The 24740-nt window shown below is 37.3% G+C and overlaps 1 protein-coding gene across 3 annotated transcripts in view; it reads left to right on the plus strand.

Annotated features, from left to right (window-relative positions):
* The window catches only part of CAPS2 (calcyphosine 2), a 30571-nt gene continuing 5831 nt past the window's right edge, over positions 1-24740 (plus strand). The window contains exons 1-13 of one of the 3 annotated variants that reach the window (XM_086471648.1): positions 1-78; positions 2483-2529; positions 3794-3839; positions 4744-4854; positions 8024-8179; positions 10505-10627; positions 15553-15620; positions 17924-18043; positions 19194-19268; positions 20216-20311; positions 20418-20511; positions 22399-22514; positions 23723-23727. In XM_086471648.1, the coding sequence (XP_086327774.1) occupies positions 1-78; positions 2483-2529; positions 3794-3839; positions 4744-4854; positions 8024-8179; positions 10505-10627; positions 15553-15620; positions 17924-18043; positions 19194-19268; positions 20216-20311; positions 20418-20511; positions 22399-22514; positions 23723-23727 (1135 nt within the window). Of the gene's footprint in view, positions 79-2482; positions 2530-3793; positions 3840-4743; positions 4864-8005; positions 8195-10504; positions 10628-15552; positions 15621-17923; positions 18044-19193; positions 19269-20215; positions 20312-20417; positions 20512-22398; positions 22515-23722; positions 23728-24740 lie in introns of all 3 variants that reach the window. The other 2 variants (XM_086471634.1, XM_086471641.1) reach the window with 2 other exon arrangements.

The following is a 24740-nucleotide window of genomic DNA, read 5'->3' on the forward strand; positions in this document are numbered from 1 at the left end:
ATGGATTTGGAAGTTAAAGGAGTTGCTGCATCCCTTGGAAGGCAGGCTCAGCTGTCATCAAGGGGGAATAAACGTCAGGTACGTTAACAGGAGGCTGATGGTTACTTTCCTTCCTTTGACATTTTAACAAATATTTTAATTGTACTTCAGAAGGTTCTTAGCTTGAGGTTATAATCACAGAATCACAGAATAATGTGTTCTGTAGAGAAGGGAACTTTTAAAGAAATTAATTTTGTCAGAAAGTGGTAGTTTGGTGTGACAGCTTCTCAAATGAAGGTGAGAATTTCCAGTAAAAACAGCTGTCCTAATATAACTGATATTCTGAGTGCTTAACTGGGATGTGGAGAATTTGGGAACAAACTAGTGCTTGCAATTAAGAGCAACAGAGGCTTGAACCTGTACTGTGTGCTGTCTCAGGCTGCTGGTGAAACTGATGTGTCTGTGATTTTGTTTTGCAAGACAGCAATAAAGTAAAGCAACCCCCAAAACATAATTTCAAAAGTCATGATTTCAGATTGATGTGTAAAATGAATCTAGGTGTTCTGCATTCAGTCTGAAGGGGAGTTTTGTTATCCAGGTATTCCTAATTGTCTACGCTTTGAGATAAGCTAAGTGTGCAACCCTCGCAAGGTCACTGTAGCAGAAACTTTCAGGCTAACTTTTGAAAGTCTGATCAGTACAAATACGATCTTGGATTCTGAGGGCTGTTGTTTTTATTATAGCTAAGGTAAATATTAATATTGTTACTAACAGTTGATTTTTCTCACAGATACTGTGTACTTTATGTCCATGAAGTAAAGTTAATTGGTAATCTTCCTTCAGCCCCCAAGCACCCATTTAACTTCCTCGTTTGTTGCATGACCCCATTGGGAATTCTTGGAGTTTGACTGCCAAGTTGCTGTTTTCCTTTTTTGTTTGATTTGGAATTAAAAAGGGCCTTTTATAAACGATATCACATCGATGTTATAATGTTACCTTTTAACCAGTATTTTGAGAATTAAATACCTGTGTACAAGAAGAACTTTTAGGACATTTAGTGTAGGTTGTAAAAGAAAACAAATGTCAATTTTTCTCTAATCACTCATCCCTTTTTTACATTCTCTTTCCTGTGCACCTCAGTTTCCAAATTCTTCTTCAAAATGTGATTCTTCGTGGCTTGCAAAAATAAATCGTAGATGAAAATTATGTTATAACTATGTGCTTCACGCCGTAACTGGACAGCCTTCAGGATGATTTTTGTTTGCTTTCTTCCTGATTTGATGACTTCTGGAAAAGGTGTTACATTAGGACTTTAACATCTAGAATGTGGTGTGTTCTTCACCTTATCACAGTTGAAATGGTACAAAAAAATTATATACTTGTGATTAAATGCATTGCATTTAGTCTTAAGAATAAGACTAAATTGTGCTAGATCTCTTAACGGTTTTTTACATACTTGACCACAAGGTGGTGGTATTTATTATGTGCGACCTTACTGGAGAGAAACTGAATTTTTTAAAAACCTGAATACCCGATTTTGAAGGCTTTAGAGGGTAGTGTTGCTGAACTGTGAACTACTTTTTCAGGAGCAGGCTATCAGGGTGTGTGGCAAGAAAGGAGTTATAGTTTTGTGACAGCTCTCAAATTGTGAAAGGTCTTGGGCCACCACTGGAAATAGGATGTTGGCTTTTTGTTCAGGCTGTGGTGCTGAGACCTCTGAGCTGAAGAGTGTGAAAACAAAGATGCTGGCCCTGGTTCAGAACATCCCTGAACCACACTTTTTTTCAGATTGGGAGGCCATTTGGGGGAATTGTTACTATGTGCTTGCCCCAGTCAAACAGTCTTCCCTAGAGATTTGCTGTTGGCTGTTTTCAGAAAGCCGTAGTGGGGTAGATGGAGCTTTGGCTGGAGTCTTTGCTTCCTGCCATGTTCTTGCTCAGTTGAGTTTGGAGATCTGTGTGATACACAGCCATGCAAAATAAACAGTGCGAGTACAGAAGCTGCCTAGTCATCACTGTGTGCTGCCATGCTAAAGCTGAGATGAAACAGTTACACGAAATACCAGGGCTGATTCAGGGTCAGAGCTAGCTCCGTGTGAGCCAGCTGGCTGTTGGTATTGTGGCTTTGGTTTAAGGGTTGGCTGAGGGGTTGGTTCCCAACCAACAGGGACAATGTGACCTAAAACCTTGTGAACAGTGATGTACAAAGTCTCAGGAATGTGGATTATTTTTGATGCATTATTAGTAGCTGATGTGGATACTATCTGGATTCTTAATGACTGGAAATATTTCTGTCATGATGAATATTCAGTCTTTTAGTCTTACGATCTGTAAGAATCAACTTACAGTGATAAGGTTTTGTTTTGTTAGTAGCATCTCAGTCAAATATGTCAGGCAGATACTTTGAGGCACTGATTTTAAGTATTGCAGGGGCAGTTGAAAGGGAGAACTATGTATTTTAGTCCTGATCCCTGTAGGTATGTAATAATATGTCATTCTTTTAGGGCTGGAGACCAGATACATGGGCTACTCATGGTCCTCGCCCACCAGAGTAAGTCTGCTTCTGTTTCTGATCAATTTGTTTAATTGTGCATTATTAACACAGTGCATTTGCATTTGTGTTGATATGCAACTCAGTGTTCCATGAAATTTATCATCATAGGTTTGTTTTCTATGATTTATATTTAGAGTAGAATATTTGATGCATTATTTACATTGGAATTAAGTTGATTTACATTTGGTTGAGCTTAACGGTAGACTTGTACTCAGAGCTTTCATATTTATACCTGGTCTTTCTTGAATATTTTTAATATAGTAGTCTGCAAAAGGAGAGAAACATTTTTTAGCTATTGGCCTTCTTTGCAGGTATTACAGTAAAATTATAGAGAAACTGTTGTGAAGGGTTTTTACAAGAAATGGGAAATTTTGTACAGTGCTTGTGAAAATTAAACCTTATAATGACTTGGGCAGATAAGCAACATTTGCTATTTCAAGAACCATAGTTTAGGTTTTTTTGTTTACTGAAATGCCTTACAGCCAGTGTATCTTTCCACATTATTTTACAAGTATGATGACTGTGACCTTGTATTGTTCATATCAGTCAAAGAACTTAAATTTCTGTGTACTGTCAGTCATTCTTTAATGAAAAAAGACTGGAAATTAAGAAATTCTTTTATTCCAAGAAAAAAGTCGTGTTATAATGGGCTTGTTTGGAAACGCTGGTCATAAAATATAAAAAATGTGGATCATGGGGCTCCAGAGTATACCTGGAGTAAAGGCTGAAGGCACAGAGATGCTTTGATGAGTTGGAGATGTTTTAATTTCTTTAAGCAGAATAAAATACTAAAGTATAGTCTGCTTCCACTGTGTTAACCTTCCAAAAAGTTTGCATCTCAAGGAGCTATTGCTTCCCTGTTGCTTCTCTGGCAACTGATTATAGAGGGATGTTGACACAGACCTGCTGTAGAAGATAGGCGTAAGGAATCCCTGATTTATGATCTTGTTGCAGCAGCTCCTGTTGTGAAAAGAAGCCAGGATGAGCTTGCTGGAAGCCAAGAAGGGCCTTGTGGGGGCCCTTCATGGCTGCCAGGGTACTCTGCAGCTGGGGAAGAGGAAAAGCTCAGTGGCTAGTTCCTGAGCTGAAGCAAGAGGGCTAATAAGGATTTGCCAAGTAGCCCATCTCCAGTTGTGGTGAAACTATTCATAGTAGTGAAATTTTGGTGAAGGAACTAATAATAATAAATAATAGTTTGCTTTTACTGTAATGGAAAAATAAGATAGCATATTGCTATTAAAATAACTTTACATTCCTGTAGGGTGCCATGCCTAGACCTAGGGAGGCTGGGAGATTCTGATGAAGAGGTAATTATAAATTAGTTCTGTCTTGAATAGTTTTTAGAATTCATGTGTTGCAGGAGTTTATAAAAATATCACTCCTGCTATGAAACAAGGCCAAGTGCAGGGTCCTGCAGCTGGGCCAGGGCAACTGCTGGCATCAGTGCAGGCTGGGAGAAGACATGCTAGAGAGCAGCCCTGTGGAAAAAGACTTGGGGGTACTGGTGGATGAAAAGCTGGACATGAGCCACCAGTGGGCAATTGCAGCCCAGAAGGCGAATTGCATCCTGGGCCTCATCAAAAGAAGTGTGGCCAGGAGATCGAGGGAGGTGATTCTGCCCCTCTACACTGCCTTGGTGAGACCCCACCTGGAGTTCTGTGTCCAGCTCTGGAGCCCCCAATACAAGAAGGATGTAGACCTGTTGGAGCGTGTCCAGAGGAGGGCCACAAAAATGACCAGGGATCTGGAGAACCTCTCCTATGAAGACAGGCTGAGAGAGTTGGGGTTGTTCAGCCTGGAGAAGAGAAGGTTCCGGGGGGACCTTATAGCAGCCTTCCAATATCTGCAGGTGCCCTATAAGAAGGCAGGGGAAGAACTGTTCACAAGGGTTGGTAGCAACTGGATGAAGGGTGGTGGTTTTAAGCTAGAAAAGGGTAGATTTAGGTTGGACATTAGGAAAAAGTTCTTTAATATGAGGGTGGTGGATCACTGGAACAGGTTGCCCAGAGAGGCAGTGGAAGCCCCATCCCTGGGGACATTCAAGGTCAGGCTTGATGGGGTGCTGAGCAAGCTGTCCTAGTTAGAGATGTCCCTGCTTATTGGACGAGATGAGCTTTAGAGGTCTCTTCCAACCCAATACATTTTCTGATTCTATGAATTATGATTGCTTGTCCTTTTTTTATTTTATTTTTTTTTCTTCTGTAATTTTAGGATGGGGACTCTTACATACCATACAGTGGAAGTTATCCTCACACGTGCCCTCTGGATTCATCTTCAGATTGCAGAATGTCATTAGAAACGCCATATGCACAGCATCATCGGGCTCAACAGGTCAGTCTGTTGCTACAAATGTCTTTAAAATATGCACCTTTAGCTATAATTTAGAAAAGCATACTTAGCTTTAAAATTCAAGTTCTGTTTTTTTGTTTAGTTAAATTCCTATCTCCAAGTGCTGTTGGTCCAAAATATTTTTGGCAAACTACTTTTTACTGAGAAGCCTCTAGAATATTTCAAAAATCCTGTTTTCTTATATACTTTAGCTCTTTGTTGGTTGATACACTCATCCTTTTCATTGTACTAATTTTTGAAGAGCTATATTAATAGCTAGCTTTATTAACAAAAATGTGATACTTTTGAGATAGCCTGTAACTTTGGTTTATCTTTCTAAAAAAGTGAAACTTACAAAAATAATAAAGATAAGATCGGTAGTAGTCAGTAATTGTATGATTGAGGACAAAACCCAAGTTTACAAACAGTAAGTACAATTTCTGTGGAAGAATAGTTACTTTTGGTGAAAAGGATACTTCTGGAGTTACATGCAGCCATTTCGTAGGGTTTTTCTTCAGTCTCTTGTCTTTAAAACACAGCTGTGACGTTAACTTTGGAATTATGTTCCATTTGTCAGAGCATTTATTGTTAAAATTTCCTAATCACATATCAGCGTTGTTTTCCTCTGGATGTCTGAGAAACTTAATCACCACTAATCTTAGGTGCTTTAAAAGGAAAATCAGTAGTCCAGATGCTAACAGTCTTGTTTGCAGTACAGTACAGCTCTGTTCAGGATCAATATCCACTATAACAATTTTAGGAATTAATTTAATTACTCAGTTATTACAGTTCTCTGAATGCAGGAGAAGTTTTCCTTTGAACTCTTATGTCTGAATTAAATTTGAACAAATGAATGTGACAATTTTTATTTGATCATGACACATATTTAATTTCTCTTTTCCTTTCGTTTAAACAGGTGTCTAGAAAATTTTGTCAGAAGAAAACAGAGGTAAAATAGATGAAAAAATATATACCAACAAAATAACGTTAGCAATTCAGTAGTAGACTACTATAGTATATGGTCTGAAAATGTAATATGTTTAAACTTCTTTTGTGTGACAGGAACTAGCTTATTGGAGAGACTATTTTTAATCTGCTGTCATTCTGTTAATATTTTGAGTGTTTCAAATATGATAATTAAGGGGAAGATGCTGAAGTACTGCAAACAGGAGTCTTCTGGTTTTAGTCCTATATATTTGAGAGATTAGATATCTAGAGCTTTAAATTCATTCAGGAAGAGTGCTACCTACATGATTATTTTCTGTCATAATCGTGCATCACACATAATCATAATAAAAATCTTACTAGTAGTAGTACATTTTTATTTGGTTAGGATGCAGGAAATATCAAGAGGTAACATCAATGTTACCTGTTTTTGGAAGAACTGGAAAATATACTGTTTAAAAATCTATTATTAAAAAAAAATATTTAACTTATGTCAACCTAAGAAATACTCTAATGAGTGTGTTTAAAACAGAAGTGTAGCTAGAGAGGAAAAACAATTATTAATTAATTTGTACATAACCTGTGCCCCTTGAAACAAATAATATAGCAACTTGTAGGGCAAGACTCCAGATCGGCTGGAGCTCAAGGTGGGTCTGCCAAGATCATAATTTTATGTGTTTCCCTATATAACCAAATGGTTTCTCAGCTTGAAAAAAATATTACATTTAAATAAAACCTGAAATGGTTAAGTGTGGTTTTGTTATGTTTTTTTTTTTTTTTTAAATGATGGACTAAGAATGTACTACTCGGAATATCTACATGCCCAACATGGGTATTTATGCACGTCTTAAGATGTAACTGTAAACATGTAACTATGGATAGGTTATTTTCTTCTGTACTGCATTCTAAGTGTGCAGTGCAAGCATACTAGAGTTGCTATGCTCTCTTTAGGTCTGGATGTCTATGATTTTACCACTTGCTTTACCATTTTTTTAAAATATAAAGTTCATACACGTAATTCTGTCTAGCTCTGGGAAGGCTAACGGGAGGTTGGTATGGCTTTGTCTGTTTCTCAGGGGCTTTCTGCCTTTCTTCTCTGCTCTATCTCTTGTTGCTTCCTTCGTGCCTTCATTATGTCTTAAATACATTCCTGCACATTCAGCACTTCAGTATCTTCTGTTCACTTACCCTCTTTTGCTCTCCTTCTCTCTGTGTCTTTTTGCCTGATGGTTCTTTCCCCCCCCCCCCCTTCTTTTTTGTGAAGAAGATTTTCAAGCAGTTCTAAAATATTGTAATGTATTCCTCTGAGCAGCCTTTATTTCTGCATTGCTTGCTTCTGGGGCCTTGACTGAGCATTCCTTTAGCAAGATATATTCCAGCTTCTTCAATAACAGACTGTGTAAGTAAATCTTCCCAAAATAGGTCACTTTTGGAAGAATAATTTAAATATAGTCGTATCATTCAGGTATTAACCACTGAAGGGATGTGGATCCTCTTTTGAAAGAGAAAGCTGCCCTTTCAAGAACATAAATCTTTTGGGGTTTTGAGTCTAGAACAGGACTGTTAACACTGCTGTTGCAAGATGAGATGTGTCCAGTTGAGATGCTAGATAAGGCCATCTTAGTTTTGTTATCATTGAAGGAATATCACTTAAACATTGAAGTTATTCAGGGAGAGAAAGGAGAATGAAGTCTTGGCCTTCTGTCGTTGCTGCTGTTTCTACACATCCGGCCTCCATTGTGTAGAGCACTGAAATGGATGTAAGGAGGGTACTTAGCCTTTTCAGCTGATGTTGTTCTAAGGTAGGGGGTCCCATTACTAATACTCATCTGCCATCCGAGAATATTAGAACTTCTGATTGAAAAAAACACAACAGTCCATTTTGAGCTGTCCAAAATCAAATGTTAGAATTCCCATTTTAGTGATCTGTAACATTATCTGATAGGTCAGAACCATTGAATCATGGCTTCTCTCTTTAAAAGTGATCTAAAACCATTTGGCTTTTTTAGATTAAAAAAGGTCAAAATATGAAGAACTCAATGAAAATTAAGTCTGAATATGCTGTCATACTTGCATTTTTCTCAATGTGAAGCATAGTGTCAAGAATTTTCCGAAGTTATACTGGATGGGAATTACAATGATGCTGTTCTCATTCAATAGATAAGCCAGAGGCTTTTATATTGATTACTCTTTGCTTTAGCATTCTGTTTTGGAGCAGAAGACAATACCAGAAAATCTGCCATCCCCAACAGACAGATATAAACTGAAGTATCGTCAGTATGAAGCAGATATGAAGGAAGAATATAAGCAGTGTTGTCAGAGAATTGCAGAAAAGAAGAAAAACCACCTCCAGTGTCTAGAAGCTTCAATAAAGGTAGCTGGCAAAGAAGTAATTGCATTTTTAATTAGCAAGTATACATTGGTATTTCATTACAGTGTTTGGAGAGGTTTGCATGTGTGTGTAATTAATTTCTTCCATGTTTTTATTGCAAAGAAATAAAAACGTGTAATTTCAGCACAGGAAGCTTGTTTCAGTTGTTCTAGAGCAAGAAACTGAGGTGCTCTGAGAATCTTAAGTATGCTTGTATTCTCTGGTAAGAAATGTAACATTTGCCCTCATAGTGCACCTTGAGCTTGAACATGAAGATTTACATGATTGATAGGGAAGAGTTTGCAGCCTAAGAAGATGGGAGACAGCGGGAAGATCTTGCTGAAATATTACTTCCAAATACAGAAATGCATTCGAGTTTTTTTTATTTTTAAATATAGAAGTATATTAATTATTATTCTATTAAATTATGACTATATAGGACTTAAAAAGGAGAAATGAAAGATATAATGTATATTTTAGAGAATTACTAACACTGAAAATGGAAAGGAATATAGGGTTAAAATAACGAGAGATACTATCTGTACTTTTTGCTTTGACATTGGATAAGATCCAGTATAGTTGGACCGCAAAGCTGTGTTAATTCTGCCAGGTTTCTTGTGTTTTTAAATTAGAACTAAGATGCAAACAAGGGAAGATCAGTGGAGAGAAGCTGGAAAACAGAGGGGTGGAAAAACCCAACTTTCCTTTTGTTGTGGAAGAGATAGTGAAGAAGGGTGGCTGTACAGAGCAAGATACCTCATTGTAGGTGTAAGGAAACATGAAACAAAAGTAAGCAACAGCTGTGAGGAGTGGTTGAATGCTAGACTGTGCTGAGGGTAGATGACCATTAAGAATCTTAATGAAAAGTTAAGTAAGTATGCAGATATTTGAGGGAACTTAGTGTGCTCATTGCTTTTTAGAGAAAAGGGTTGTGATGAATGAGTTTACTGATTTTACTTGCTTAATGTTCAGTAGAATGAAAAGGGAAGGTCTTACACAAGATGAAGAGTATGTTTCTCATGTTGTTACTGTTTCACACATATTGTTGATAGTTTTAAATGGGCTTTCTCCTCTTACAGTCACCTTTCTAGTATTCAGATAAAACTTCAAGAAACTGCAAGTACCTATAAGTAAACATTCTGTGAATAAAACTTGAGTAAAAAAAACAGTTGTGTTATTTTGTGAAGTTTAGTTTTATGTTTGGTCGCAGTTAAGATTTTCAGTTCGGGGGATTTGTTGTAATATGCCACTCTTATGTACCAGTGTGACACGTCATCTGTTTTGCAAGGAGTGACTCCTTTATATGTGCTGTACTGCAAGCCCATCAAAAGGGTATTTACAGGAACAGCCAAGTTAATCTGAAACTGAAGAAGTAGGTGACAAGTGTATACTGGGAGAGAAAAAGGAAGATTGGCTTACTTTGGTGATTTTGTGTTCCAGAAAGATACTTGCTAAGCGCTAGAAGCCATTTGTGTCCATTCTTGTGACAGATTTTAATATAATGTCTATCAGAACAATTTTCTGTGTTAGATATTATCAGTACCTCATTAAATTAATAAATCAAAACCTCTTTAGATTTCAAAGTACTTATTACTTTATCTGATTAGTGGAATTTTTCTTCTCTGAACAGAAGCTGCCCCTAGAGGAGCATAGCTAACAAAACCTACTTTCTGGATTTCTTTCCTTCCTTCCTGACTAATGTAAACACAGTCTCCTTTGTCAGTTTTCTTCATATCATCCATGTAGGAGATATTTCTGTAATACCTTCAGACTGATTTACAAGTCTGTTAGACATATTTAAGCAGTATGCTTTGGCTTTTCTGACTGTATTTAACTTCTTTGCTGATCAAAAAGCAGCATTTTTGCAATGGTGAACTTTGACCTATATACATAATGGCAAATCCACCGCTTTCTATTGACTGTTCTTGAGCAGAACAGAAAAAGGATGAGTTCTTGTCTTCTTTAGAGAGGTACTAACAGCCTACCTTCTCTGACTTGCTGCTGATTTTTCAGAAAGCTTGTAGGAACACAGTATTTTTGAGTTTGTGGTGTTTTTTTTTTATTTCAATATGGTTGAAATCTGATAAGTATTCAAAAGATAAAAGGAAAGACTAGAGAGCAAGATTTGTAAGTTCAGTTTCTCTAGAAAGCTAGGCTTAAGAAAATTGTTTGCTTTTTCTAATTAGCATGAAGTGGAAGAAGTAGACATTTTAAAAAATGAAGAAAGAAAAGTGCTTTTAAAAGTTGAAGAAACTGGGTTTGTTTGTTTGTTTGTTTTTCTTACAATTAATTCAATTTGATTTATGAAAAGAATGTATTTTTGTGTAGGGTACACAGCTTGAAGATGGACATAGTGATGGTCTTACAGCTCTTGATGAGAAAGCTCTCCTGCAACAGTGCTACACAAGCAAGCCCTATAATATGCAGCACAATATAAGGAAATCAGAAGCTGTAAGTATTTTGGCTGGTATTATGCTGTTAGTTGTCTAGACTTGTAGAATGACTTCCCAGATGTTCAACAGAAGTTAGACCTTTGGTGATTTTGTCCTGGTATGTAATTGCACCCATTGAGATCACAGGAGTTTAAACATTTGTTTCGACTGAGGGACTGAACTGAGCCATCCAGTGAGCATTTTTTTTTCATGTTATCTGCAATGTCTATATTTTATGCAGTAATACAAATTATGAATAATAATTACAAATATATGCATACAACTAAGATTAACTGAGTGAGTTGATGAACCCGGGTATAGTGTTACATTTCCTCTGGTCTGTAGCTTCCACCTGAGCCTGTATTCCATAATCCATGGATTCCGTGATTCCATCAGCTCTTACTCTGACTTGTTTCTAGAGTAAACAGGCTGTTTTCCCTTTTTAACCCCTGGAATGAGGTATACGGTGAGAACTGGCTTTGTAAGCTGTATGGGCTCTGCTGCTGGTATGAGATCAGGTCAGCCACGGCTTTGGCTGGGGCTTCAAGCTCCAAGGATGGAGCTTCTACAGCATCTCAGGCAACATCTTTCTGTGATACACTACTCTCCTTGTGAAGAAGTACTTCCTATTATCCATACCAAGCCTCCCAAGGCTCAGTGTGTAACCTTTGCCTCCTGTGACACTGTTGGCCACTGTCAAAAAAAGTTTGGTTCTGTCTTCTTTGTAACTTCCCTTTGGTTGTAGGACGTTTTCATAATGCGTCATAGTTGCTGCTTCTGCAGACTGAACAGACTCAAGCTCCCTTAACCTCTCCTTTCAGTTGCTTTGGCTCCAGTCCTCTGTCAAATCCCTTCCATGTTCTTGTCATCCCTATTGATCTAGGGAAGGAGGAAGCCTCGAAAACTGGAAACAAGTGTGATCTCACAAGCATGTGTACAGGGGAATTAAAACTTTTCTTATATACACATACCAAATATGTTTCTTTAATTTTTTATGTCGACATGATTTTTGCTCTTCTTAGGACTGAACAATAGGAGCCTTGGCCATCTAAGGCTAATACTTGAATTCAGGATTATTTACAATGATGAAGAACCTTGAGGTTTGATATTGCATGATTCAGTACTTGCATATATATAGTGTTGGCTTTCATAATTGGTTTTTGGAGGTATTGTTGAATGGAGTTAGCATCCTAACTTTCTCGTGGACTAGTAAGCCATGAGATATTTTATGAGATTGTAAAAGTAGTAATTTTTTTTTTTTGCTAATCACTATGCACTGAATTTTGCATCATTGCAAACGTTTATTTGACTTCTAGTCTCATCAAAGTGAATGTGGATGTTGCACTACTGAGGTCACTTCACTTTCATTATAAGAAAATCTTTTCAGAAAGTACTTTTATGAAGAACTTGAAGAACCTCCTGTTTGTTATTTTTCGAATAAATTTTAAAATCTGACTATAGGTGAAGATAATGGAAAAAAAAAAAATTGAAGTATCATTAGAGTAACTAGTGAATGCTAAATCAAATAAGCTGAAAACACTGAGGAAGGGAGCCATGCCGGACCACAAAATAACAGGGACGCTGCATCTGGCATGCTTTAAAAGGAAGCCAGCAGGTGACTGAGCAAGGTGTCACTGGGACCTCTAGAAGCTGTCACGGTTTGAGGCTGGGCCAGCTACTAACAAATGACCGACGGTCTCTACTAACCCCTCTCCCCTCCCAAAAGGGAAAAGGAGAGAGAACAAGGGAGAGAGACTTTACGGTTTGGAAAAGAAAACTAAACCAGCTTTAATGAAACAATAACAGTAAAAGAAAATATAATAATAAGGAAATAATGAAATATATACATTATGTACAAATACATACAAAACCAATACCGAACCCAACTCCCCCCACCCTGGTGACAATACGTCACCACCACGCTGCAGGGCTGGCACTTGGGCAGTCCCAAGCTGGACTCGGCAGCAGGCAGGAATGGGATGCAGGAGCTGGACTCAGGCACTGGATTCAGGGATGCACGGATTGGGATTGACGACAGAAGAACAGACAGAGTCCTCCTCAGGTGTTGGCCATGGAAGAAGAGAGATTGACCCTCGTGATCTCTCAGCTTTATACTGAATATGATGTACACGGGATGGAATACTCTGTTGGTCAGGTTCGGGTCACCTGTCCGGTTCGCTCCTCCCTGCAGGTGTGACCTTTTACGTGTTTGTGACCTTTTTCACTCCCGGCACCCCAACACGGAGTATGAAATTTAGCCGTGACCTTGGTCACTACAAGAACAAGTATAAGCAAGGGCCTCTCTGCCTCCCATTCCTTGGTACTGACTATAAACATCAGGCCTTATCACTGCTAGGAGCAGTCACTATCTGGAAAAACATGCTGCTGTTTCAGAAAGTGCTGTTAGTTAGAGGAGACTTAACTGAGAAGTTAAAGCACTAAACCAGAATTGGTTCTGGTTTAGCCCAAACCAGGACAGAAGCCCTTTTGTTATTGATTAACACTCACAGTTGCATAGGCTGGCTGTCTCTTTCTAGGAGCATCACTTAGGTTCTCTCAGGTTCAAGCTTCTGGTAGTGGAAGGAATAATGGAAAAAATCAGTAGTAGTAGCTGCATACATATTCATTACATTGGGTATACGTTGCCTCAGTTGTTGGCATTTGATTTTGAGGTGCTTGAAAAATTTCCTTAAGAATACACAATGTTAACGTTTCCTTTTACTGTAATCATTACCAAAAACTCTAAAGTAGAACTTATCTTAATTTTTGTGTAATTTGGGATGAAACTTCCCTTATTCAAGACAGCTTATAGTACATGTGTGATTGCCAATAGATGCTATGTAAAATAAAATTAGGTTTTTTTGGAAGAAGGTTCATTTTCTCTGAGTAATCATGTTTTGTGAACAAGAGTTACTACTTTTTAACTAGTGAGAGCTGCTGCAAGTTAAATGTTTGCCTCAGCGATTTTGTAAATTCATAGAATCATAGAATAGTTTGGGCTGAAAGGGAACTTTAAAGGTCATGTAGTCCAACCCCCCGTGTAGTGAGCAGGGACATCTTTACCTAGATAAGGTTGCTCAAAGCCCCATCTAATCTGACCTTGAATGTTTCCAGGGATGGGGCTTCTACCACCTCTCTGGGCAGCCTGTTCCAGTGTTTTACCACTGTCATTGTAAAAAATTTCTTCCTTCTATCTAGTCTGAATCTGTCTCCCTTTCGTTTAAAACCATTACGCCTTGTGCTATCACAACAGGCTCTGCTAAAAAGATTGCCCACATCTTTCTTATAGGCACCCTTTAAGTACTGGAAGGCTGCAATGAGCCTCCTCTCCAGGCTGGAAAACCCCAGGTCTCTCAGCCTTTCCTCATAGAAGAGGTGATCCAGCCCCCTGATCATCTTTGTGGCCTCCTCTGGACTTGCTCCAAGAGGTCCATGTCTTTCTTATGCTGAGCTTCATAGCAGAGCTTTTGTCTAAGAACTGAATGGAAGATGTTCCATGGAAGAGTACATTTAGTGACCTGGTATTCAATTGAAATTCAAGGTGTAAGGTTTGTTTTTTTACAATTGGACTCTTTTCAGCGTGCCAGCTGGTTTGGCTTTATAAGCTGGGGTCCATGGAATATGTTGTTTTAACAAACACTGCTCTGTATTATCACTGTGTCCTCCTTTATAGAATGCTTTTTAATACATCTGTTGGGACAGTTAATGGGCAAAGATTCAGTAAGTTGGAATAAAGCACCTGTAGTTCTGTTAGGTGCAAAAATGAAACATGAAAGCAAACTAAAAAACTCACTGTCTCCTGTAGTTCAGAAATCTCTTAATGCTTAAAATTAATTCAGAATAAACTCCAGCTGGTCTGGTGTTACCTTATTTGTTTGGGGTTTTTTTGGTTTGGTTTTTCTTGGCTAGTGCTAATCAGTATTTACTTGAAGGTTGTGAATTAGACCCATAACATCTCTGTGCAATTAGGGATTTTCTCTTACGCTTATGTGGTGTCTGGGAACCAACTTCCAGTTCTTCTTCAGCCATGGTAAGGTTTGATCTATCTAGAATTGGGTTTGCACACAAGAATTGTGTGGAAAAAATAACAAATCAGAAAAATATCTTAATTCTTCAGTTTCAGAATACCTACAGAATTGTCAAAAAGGTTGAATAAAGACCCTCAGTAATAATCTCTGTTTTCCCATATATAAAATTTTTTTTGGGGGGAAAAAAGTTCAGAAATCTGGAAGATAAAACAAAGTGAGATGCTGAGGCCTGGTTGTTGCCAGTGGCCTCCATGCTGTCCTGGGGCATCCTCTTGTGCTTTGGTTTCTCTTTCAGTGAAACCAATGATGATCAATGCCTGAGCACTTTACAGTGAATGGCACAAGGTTATGGTTCAGTGTTACTCTAATAAACATAATAATAAGATCATGTTAAGTCCCCTTCTGCCTTAAGGTGATCTTTCCTGAAAGATTTTTCAGATTGGCCTGTCTCAGCAGAAAATTATTGTGGCATGCAGCAAATAAAAATTGTGCATTGAGACTAAGTCTTAAAAAGAATTTTTTTTGACTAAATATTGCTGGAGGTAAAAATTCATTCTCTGAGTTGGAATCTGTGTCAACCATGAAACCTGGAATAGTGCGAGTTTCCTCAGGGCGTATTGTACTTACAGAATTTATTGGAAACAATGCAGGGATAAGGATGCTGTCAACAGAAATACTAGAATTCTCATATTTATTGACAACTGATATGCATAGACAATTTGAGTGTATAGCAGAGAATATTATTTGTCTATTTGTTATGCAAATAGAACTCTATTCAAAAAGATAGTGGGAAAAAAAGATTAATTGTGACATCAGTAAGATTGTGCCCTCTGAATGTTATCTTAAAGGGTAATTTATTATTTGAGGTGTCTGGTGTTCTGTATTTCATTTGCTTTCAGTCAGTTTTTCATTACAGGAGGATGTTGCTGCAGAGAGGAGAAAACAGGCTGTAATAGAACAAGTGATGGTGGATCAATTATCCAGGTAAGTGAATTTATAATGTAAAATTTCAGTTTTCCCAACAGAACAATTTACATCTGTGAGTGTGTGGCTTTTCTTGCCTAGCAGGTATTTTGGTTGCCTCATTGCAAGTCTTACTAGTGTTACTTGCAAAAATTCTTTAAATGAAAAGTCTTTTTAATTTAACTTAGAAGAAGATCAGTTTAAAGCACTATGTGTAAGTTCGTTTATCTTCTGAGAATAATTTTTAATTTTATACTTGAACCTATTTTAAGGGCTTTACAATAGCAGTAGTTCTCAGAAGTAACCTTTTTGCACCTCAGCAAAATATATGAATGCCTGCTGTTACAAATTACACTTCTTCAGTATTTACTGTCTTTCCTAAGAATCTTGGACAACATCCCTTAGGAGTAAAGGAGTATTATACCGATGTTGGGCAGGTAGGAAAAAAAGGCATAATGATGAATCGAGTTGATCAAGGTTGCACAGGAAGGCTCTCCTAACTTCAGTGCTATCCTTTTAGCTCCAAGAAGGCATTGCTTCTATGTAGAACGATCCCTTTATGTGTTAAGAGTTAAAAAAGAAAAGTAACTCACAGATAAAGATCAGTATAGTAAAAATACCTTTCCTTGCTGTTATTCCCATAAACTTGTGCTCCTTTTTAAGCATGCCTTAATAATTCAGGGCTTTATCCAAGTTGTCTGGTTATGGCAATATAGGATGGTGCAAGCTAGGTTAATATAGTTTCCTGTTACCTTACACTTGCTAAAAATCGACTGTGGGAAGGTCTACAGTATGTTGCATTCTGTGCTTAGTTTACAATCTCTGTAGTCGTCTGTACTGATATAGCTCATCAGATCTTAAGGCTCTGAGGTTGAAATGTCATTGCACTTCACTTTATTTTTTCTTTGTTTCTGTTCCAGCTGCACTTTAAATTACCTATATTGTTTAAAAGTCTATTAATCCTTTTACAGTATCTGAAAGCTCAGATATCAAGAAAGTTGCATGAAGGAAACAAGTTTATAACAAAACACAATGTTAAATTCCAAGTGTCAGTGTAGCAGGGTTAAAAATATGGAAGTGCTTAGTGCAGAAATCCCTAGTTTTCAAAGAAATGCTTGTCCCATGCCATATCTCTACAAAGATGTAGGTAAAGCAGATGATTACAGAGGTTATCTTAAAAATGTGCTGGTTGTATTGAAGTGTTTCAATCCTGCTGATGTTGGATTAGACATACGTGTTTGTGCATCTTGGGTCACGGATGTTCATTCTGTGCTTAACCTCCTTCACCTGCTTCCCCTTATTTTTAACATGTGTTCCTTCTCCTACTCTGAACTCTTCTGTTGACAGTGTCAAAACAATATTCAGTAGTGCTGCAGCTGCATCAGAATGAACTTTTAATTAAAAAAAAAACTCTGTTTATGTTCTAAGTATAACTGCCAGTACTGCCAAACAATTGGTATCAGAGCGCAGGATGTTAATCGGGCAAGATTGGTTCAAAACCATTGCATGAAAAAAGTCTATTAAAGGAAACACAAAAGGTGTTTTGATTTTGTTTTGATTTTTTTTCTTAGTAGAGCCAATCTCGCAGTTAAATCAGTGTAATTGATGTGTGCAAAGATGGATCGGCGTAGATCAGAAAACAAGTTTATAAAGCTACATTAGCTGCACAAAATTATTTTTTCCATCTGATTATGAACCATTTCAATAATGTAAAAAGAATCTATTTTAAAGGGTCTCTTCATTTGTTTACTTGTTAAACTGATACAGAGAATATCAAAATGTTTGGAAACCAGTTCATCTGTTTCTTGTCTACTTGATGGGGCTTTGAGATCCTATGGGCTGCGCAGTCGGTGCTTTGGGAGAGGAAGTGCCAGTGATTCTGTGGGATGATGTCACTGGCCAGTACTAGTAACTGTTGTCACTGATTTTGGAGGGAGCCATGAGTAATGAAAATCAATGATGGAATTTTTACAGAAATAATGGAAATGCGGGAGGGGAAACCCTTTGTAATCCTAAGATTTATTTTATATATACATATATAAAATATACTTAAAATAATACGTGTATACATGTAAAGTTACTACATAGTAGTGCACTACTGGAGTATTATTGCCTATGTGTCATTTTGAGTAACAGACTTCAGAATTTGTAAAAACTGTAAACAAACAAATAATATCACGAATTTATGCAAGCTTAATGGATAACTCCCAAGATTTTATTGCTGTGTTACTCTTGGGTGTTTTCTTTCCTGAGTAAGAATAGGTAAGATCTGAAATTCAAACTTACTAATAGTCAGAGGGCTTCTCCCTGCTTTTTCTGGTCAGAGCTGTTATAAGCGACCCAGAGCAATCCACGTGTGCTGATGTTTACAAGGAAGCTCGTGGTCTTCTGGGACTTGGGACAGCACCAATGCGGTTTAGAAAAAGAACGCTGCATGATACAAAGTAAGTTTTTCCTAGAGGTCATTTTTTTTAGAAATACATTTTTCTGCTGTATTTTCTGTTATTCTGGGCTCTGCGAAGTCTGTTTGCCTTTCCAGATGTTTTATTTCTGGCTTGGATCCACCAGCTTCATGTGAAGCCTTTTTTGTAGCCTTCCCATGCTTAGAATTGCCTATTGGGACCTTTTTTATGTAGATTCTCTGTGTATAATGATTGATTCATAGAATTTATAAAACCTGGGAGAACATTCTTAAGCTTATATTGATATTGTTCATCAGAGGGTTTTGCCAATGTTTTCTGAGCTGTTGGATGCTTGCAATCTTGTCATATCCTTTTAGAGATTCCTATTCTGAGGTGCATAAAATTGCATAAATATGCATCTGTAAATGCTAATGTAGATCTTCACAATATGATCACACTTTTCTTTCATGTTTTGATTTCTGCTGCAATAATTAACTGTATTGGCATTTAAGTGTCATTCCTGGCCTGCCAGCGTTGAAGTGGTAACTCCAAGGCCTTAAGAAAAACTGAGAAAACGTTGTGATCCGTAAAATTAAAGGAATCTGCAGGACTGAGTTTTGTTCTGTTAATCTTTCCTAACATGCAGACAAACATCTCTGCTTTGTGAATTTTCACATCCTGGTCTAAAGTCTTTCTCAACAAATGTCATATTCGTAGTCTTAAAAAAAAAAAAAAAAAAAAAAAAAAGCCAACAAAACCAGCCTCAATCTCTTACACCGATCACATGGATAAATCTCCATTTCTGGAAATAGAAAACTAGTAATATGGCCAATGTAAAATACCTGCGTGGGTAAAGAAGCCCCAACCTGGGTGTTTTTGCAAGAAAACACTTTGATTTGTGGAAGTGTGATGAGTGGTAGAGATTTCATTCTTGATGTAAGTGTACGTAAACAAAATATCCCATTCATATCTATACCTCCTGTGAATGTACTCTCATATGATACAATTACAGAACACCTTCCACATTACAACTCTTGAGTTCTTTCTAGTTCAACTATGAGGGATCATCTGCTCAGCCAGTTGCCAAGGATACCGTATTTCACTTTTTTTGCTGTTTTGAAACAGTTGATTTTTATGTAACATTTCTCTGTGAGCGTATAGGTATCATTGAGATGCTGCATTATTTTCACAGAATAAGGACCAAATCAGGATTAACTGAAAACATGCTTTCTAACAAGCTACGCTTTGATAGTAGGATTGTATCGAGGTAATCACAAATTTTGTGAAGCATTTGTTTTCTGTGAATTTATGAATGATGATCTTTACCCTCTTGAAATAATTAATTGCACTGAACCCTTCCGTTCCCTGTGTTTAGAAAAAAGTATGTGCTGTGTGGGTATGTGTATGGACACATGTATAATACAAATTTTGACATGGCTGATGGATAGTGGCTTTTCAGTCCCAGTGTACAGTGTTAAGATGCGTAAGTAACGTTACCATCACACACATAGCTCTGTGCAGGACAGTTAGCACGGGGCTGTGTAAAATTGTGCTTTTAGCTCTTGCACTTCAGCTGATTAAAAATTGTTTTAGTCTTGTCTTGGTGTGTGCCAACCACAGTGGATGGAAACGATGGCTTTGTGTTTTGTTTGTAGCTCCTTACGTATTAAACTTGCAGGTTTAGGGCATCTTTGAAGCTGTTCTGAATTGAGTAGCAGTGGCATAAACATATTCTTCAGCTCTGAAAGTGGCACTTTTCTGAAGCAGGGAGCTGTATGCTTGTTAGATATAGCTGAGGATTCAGCCCCAGAGCTTCATATACCGTAATCATAGAATCATTAGGTTGGAGTAGACCTCTAATATCATCAAGTCCAACCGTTGACTTAATACCAATGAATGCAGTAGTCCTGGTGTAAGTAATCCGTTAGTCAACGAGTGACAGTTATATTGGTACACTGAAACATGAAGCCTTGAAAGGTGTTTTTAACATTACGGAGAATGAAATATTGCATTAAAATATGTGTCCAAATCCAGAAGTTGAATTCCATTGTGGTTTAGAGAAATAGTCAGATACCTCTTTCAAAGAAAAAGATTGTACAATATGCAACATTGGAAATAAGATGCATATTCCAAAATGAATGTTATTTATGTTTGGGTTGAGTTGGATTTTTATAGATGCAAAAACATAAAGGTGCTTTTCAATTTTCCTTCTAGAAATGGTCGCGATGCTTGTAGAGAGTTGATTGGATTTTTTTTTGCATGTGACAGATCCCTTACTGTGTACGAATTTCGACAGTTTGGAAGAAATAGGTACGATAAATTACTTTTAAAAAGGTTTTAGAAAACATCTTCCACTGTATCTAATAAACTTAAATGAATTTAATTGTTTTAATAGCAATTTTGAATTATTTCACAGAACAAATGCCTTGCCTTTCATTCAGAAGGGAGTTTATCAACATCAACGTGGACAAAGGAAGGGAAAAGCTTATGACCTTAGTGACTTCTATATTGTAAGTATTACTCTGCTGAATGTAAGGCAGTTTTGTTGGTGATTTGGAATTATATTTAGATATTAGAGCTGAAAATTGTGACCTAGCTTTCAGGGAAGACCAAAAGCCCTTTGCTTCAGTAACATCTCTGAATTAAATGTTTTTGGGAGTCTGGATCGTTTTGCTGTCCCACTTTTTTAGAGATTCCATTTTTGGCTTCAGGTTGAGCTGTAGTTTGCAATTTTCCCACTAGAGGCCACAAGACTGCAGACAGTGCGGACATTTTTGAACAGCTCGGGAAGGAGAGCCTGAAGATGAAGTAGACCAAAGTACTTGTTAAAAGTTAATAATCTTTGCAAGGTCTGCTGGCATTTTTGACACGAGGCAATTCTTAATATTTTTTTAAACATGAGAAAATTGTAAGTTAATTGGTTTTAACCAAAAGTTTGAAAATGTTTACCACCAGCTGTTTAGAGAGAGCTTTTGAAAAAATTATAAACTTCATCTACCAGCTAATCTGATGGCTGACTACAAACCATATTGCATCTTCTGTACTTCTGTACTTGGTTAAGTGTTCCTGGTTTATAAAGACTTGAGCAATTTTTCAAGTAGTGTTTTCACTGGGTTCTTCACATCTTAAGTTTAGAGCAAAAATCGTGTTTGAATGAAGTATTGAAAGTAAAAGAAGACAACTAGTTTTCAGAGTGTTTTGTCTAATCACCTGTCTAATTCTAACTGTTTACATGTAAATGTACAATGTAAAAGTTTCCAAGAAGAAATAGATTACTTTCTTTATGGTATGGAGGTTGAAGCTATTTTTTAGAGATTTTTTTTTTTTTATTAATTGTCATCTGTGTCTTTGCAACCTGCAGATGAATAAAGATACATCTTAAAGCCATCCGGAAAATGTACTGCTACCAAGCTCAATAGCTCTTTGGAATGAGGTCATCTCTGTGAACCTCCATATTTGCAAACTGGGTTTCTGGGCTGACATTAAGATCTACAAATCTCTCACAAAGTCCAAATGGTTGAGACACTTGCACAATAACAGTGTCTCTGTCTCCTTCCTAATTTATAAGTTTTGGAGGCTTTATAACCCAAGCCTGCATGGATATTACAGTAAAAGCTACTGCTTTTTTTGTTTGGGTTTTTTTTCAGCATTCTTTGCTTTTAGTTTGCTGCTTTTCTTTCTCTCCCCTACACTCTTCTCCCAAACCAAAAAGCATCTTTAACTTTGCAGAATATGTGATGCGTGTCCTCTGTCCCCAGCTTGGAGGGAAGGGAAATTTGTAATTCTCAGAAGAGAGTATACTGGGTAATAGAACTCTGTGCTACTAATAATATATTTTTATTCAATACTTATTAGTGAAATCTAACAATTTAAAAGAATAATTTCATCATGAAATATTGCAGGAATGATTTGAACTTTGGGAAGGCTACTTCTTAGTTGTTTATGTCAAGTGTGATTTTAAGTTATTGAAAACAACTGTGAAGGGTTTCTTCTAGTCTGAGAGAACTTTGCTCTCACGGAATCAATGGCATCTTCTGTGACTCTCTTCTGTGGCCCACTGAGTTTTGGCTCCCACAAGGATGAAGGGAGAAGAAAAATTGAAAAGTAGAGCCTGGCTGAAGGAACAACAATCTGTAGTCTCATGTTTCTCACCTCTAGATTAGGCAACGGTAGGCCCTCTTACTAGACAGACCTCTATGTGGAGAATAATGTGTCATCTTGGAGCCTGCAGCTGTTTTTATTTAGTACTAGAAAGGCTCTGTTAAGAAGGTTAACTGACCTTAGCTACACGTTTTCATGATTTCATACCAAGGCTTTTAACAATCTCTTGAAAGTCTTGCAGAATGTATTTTATGAAATACTTTACTTATTTATAAATCTGTGTGCTTTACCAACAGGGAGCAAACCTAACTTTCCGAAGCGCTGATCATAACCTTCCAGAAAGCGTTAAGCAGAACCCAGTTCTCACCCTTCGTGTGATAAGTATTGATGAAGCAGCTCTGGATTTGCTAAAGTAAGTGCAGCTAACTGTTTTCCAAATTACCTTTCATTCCTTAAGCAAAAAAGATTTTTTTAGTAAGAGCTTCTAAGATTTTATTACTTATACTGCTAAAAAAAAATAATCTGTATTTAGGTTGTTGTTAGGAAAAAGTAATAGATGTTAGTGGATGTTCTGTAATTCAGTAACTTTCTAGAATGTTAAGGAGTAATTTTAAAATAAAAATTAATTAAATTATGAAATTGTCTTATCTGCTTCATTCGAAGTCAGATGTTTCTATGTACAAATCATACTGAAACTTTTTATGTGATGAACTAAAATACTACGTTTAAGGAAAAATGTTTTTTTTTGTTGATCAACATTATTATTATTGAATCTTTTGTGAACCTTAAATTAAAGCTTCTATCAGTCATGATAACACAAGTGTTTGAACACAGGCAGGGGAAGGATTGGAGGTTTCTCTCTTTCTGTTTTTTGTTTTTCATTTTCTTTTTCCTTCCTTTTCCTATCCATTCTTCCAGATATTGCCACGTGTTGAAGACTTTAGGCACTGGGACAGGACTTCTGCACTTACTCTTTCAAGATAGGGTTTAGCAAATTATGTTGTTCCATAGTCTGAAAGATAGGGGAATTTCTTAGAAATTTTCAAATAGTTAGGTGAATGTTTAATGTTTGCGTATGTGTTATTTTTGAAGGTAATATTCTCATCTCAATATCTGTACAGAAGTAAACTGTCTAGGGAATGAAGCATCTTTCTCTGGGGTTTCTGGCTTTTATTGTGAATATACTGGTTCTTAGCACAAATAAAATCTTGGTATAAAATTTATCGCGCTGTTATCCTGAACGTGGAAGTGACTTAACAGTGTTGGAAATACAGTTGGAATTTGATTACTCAAATTTTGGTGAGGTGTGTTAGCCGAAGGCAGATGTAACAAGGTGGAAATTTTCATAAAATCATGGAGTAACAGAAAGAGACCTCAAGAGGGTCTCTTGTCCAACCCTTTGCTTAGGGCAGGATTTACTACAGCAGCTCGTTCAGGGCTGCATTCAGTTGGGTTTTTAGTATCTCCGGGGATGGAGACTCTGCAACCTCTCTGAGCAACCTATCCCAGTGCTCAGTCACCCTCACAGTACAGAAGTGTTTCCTGATGTTCAGAGGGAACCTCCTGTGTTTCAGTTTGTGCCAATGGTCTTTTGCCCTGTCACTGGGCTCCACCTAGCAGAGCCTGTCTCAGTCTTCTTTAGTCCCTCCTGTCAAGGTGTTGATACACATTGACAGGATCTCTTCAGCCTTCTCTTCTCCAGGCTGAACAGTTCCAGCTCTCTGGGCCTCTCCTCATATATCAGATGCTTCCCTTCTTGACTAGGAACAGCAATAACATAATCTTAATTAAATGTGTTCAGTATCTAAAGACTACTTTTGTTAGCACAACTTGACTATTACCGTTCTTTCTGTAAATGTTTAGGCACATGAAGCTTGTTCTCAGTTACGGTAATATTCACTTTAAGGTCCCTTTACACTGAAAGCTTTGCAGAGGGGCTGTAGTGAGCTAAAAGTACACAACACAGTAAATTCAAATGTAATTGGTGATAGAAATATATAGTTGTATGATGCTTAGTGCTAATTGTTCCCTCTCTGCAAGGTTTCCATGAAGTAAAACAAAATATAGTTTAATTTGGAATAGTTTATGTAAGACATTTTACATCTCAGTAGCCTATCATTCTGGTAAACAGCTTTTTCTTTCATTTGTTGCTAATCTTATACCTGTGAAATTTGGAGTGGATCCAATGTTATCTCTGAAGGCTCCAGAAAGAAGACCTGCTCGCTGGGTTATAATTTTGGATTTTCTGCTACCTGTGGTGGAACAGATTGTTTCTTTTTTATACTCTCTATGTTCTTTCCATTTGTGACGTCTGTCTTTTTCTTCTGAATGGAGGCGTTATTGAACTCGGTGTTCTCTGGTGCAAAACTCTTGAATTGAGTCCTCTTGCCTCCATTACTGTACTCAGAGAAACCTGCCCAGGTACAGTCCAAAAGGTCCATTGCAGGTTTTCAGGAGCAGCTCTGCCCTGCTGTCACAAGCCATGAATCTTTTGTTTTACTTGTGTTTTAGAGAGAGTATGCTGTCCTCTGTAGGTAGTTGTTGACTTTCCAGTTTAGGTGGTTTGATATAGGGCAGCTTTTAAGGACTTCATAATGGGGGGTGTCCGAAGTGGAGATGAAAAGTTTTAATAGATAGC

This window comes from Leptosomus discolor, chromosome 1 (assembly GCF_034619465.1).
Source record: "Leptosomus discolor isolate bLepDis1 chromosome 1, bLepDis1.hap2, whole genome shotgun sequence".
In the NCBI taxonomy this organism is placed as follows: Eukaryota; Metazoa; Chordata; class Aves; order Leptosomiformes; family Leptosomidae; genus Leptosomus; species Leptosomus discolor.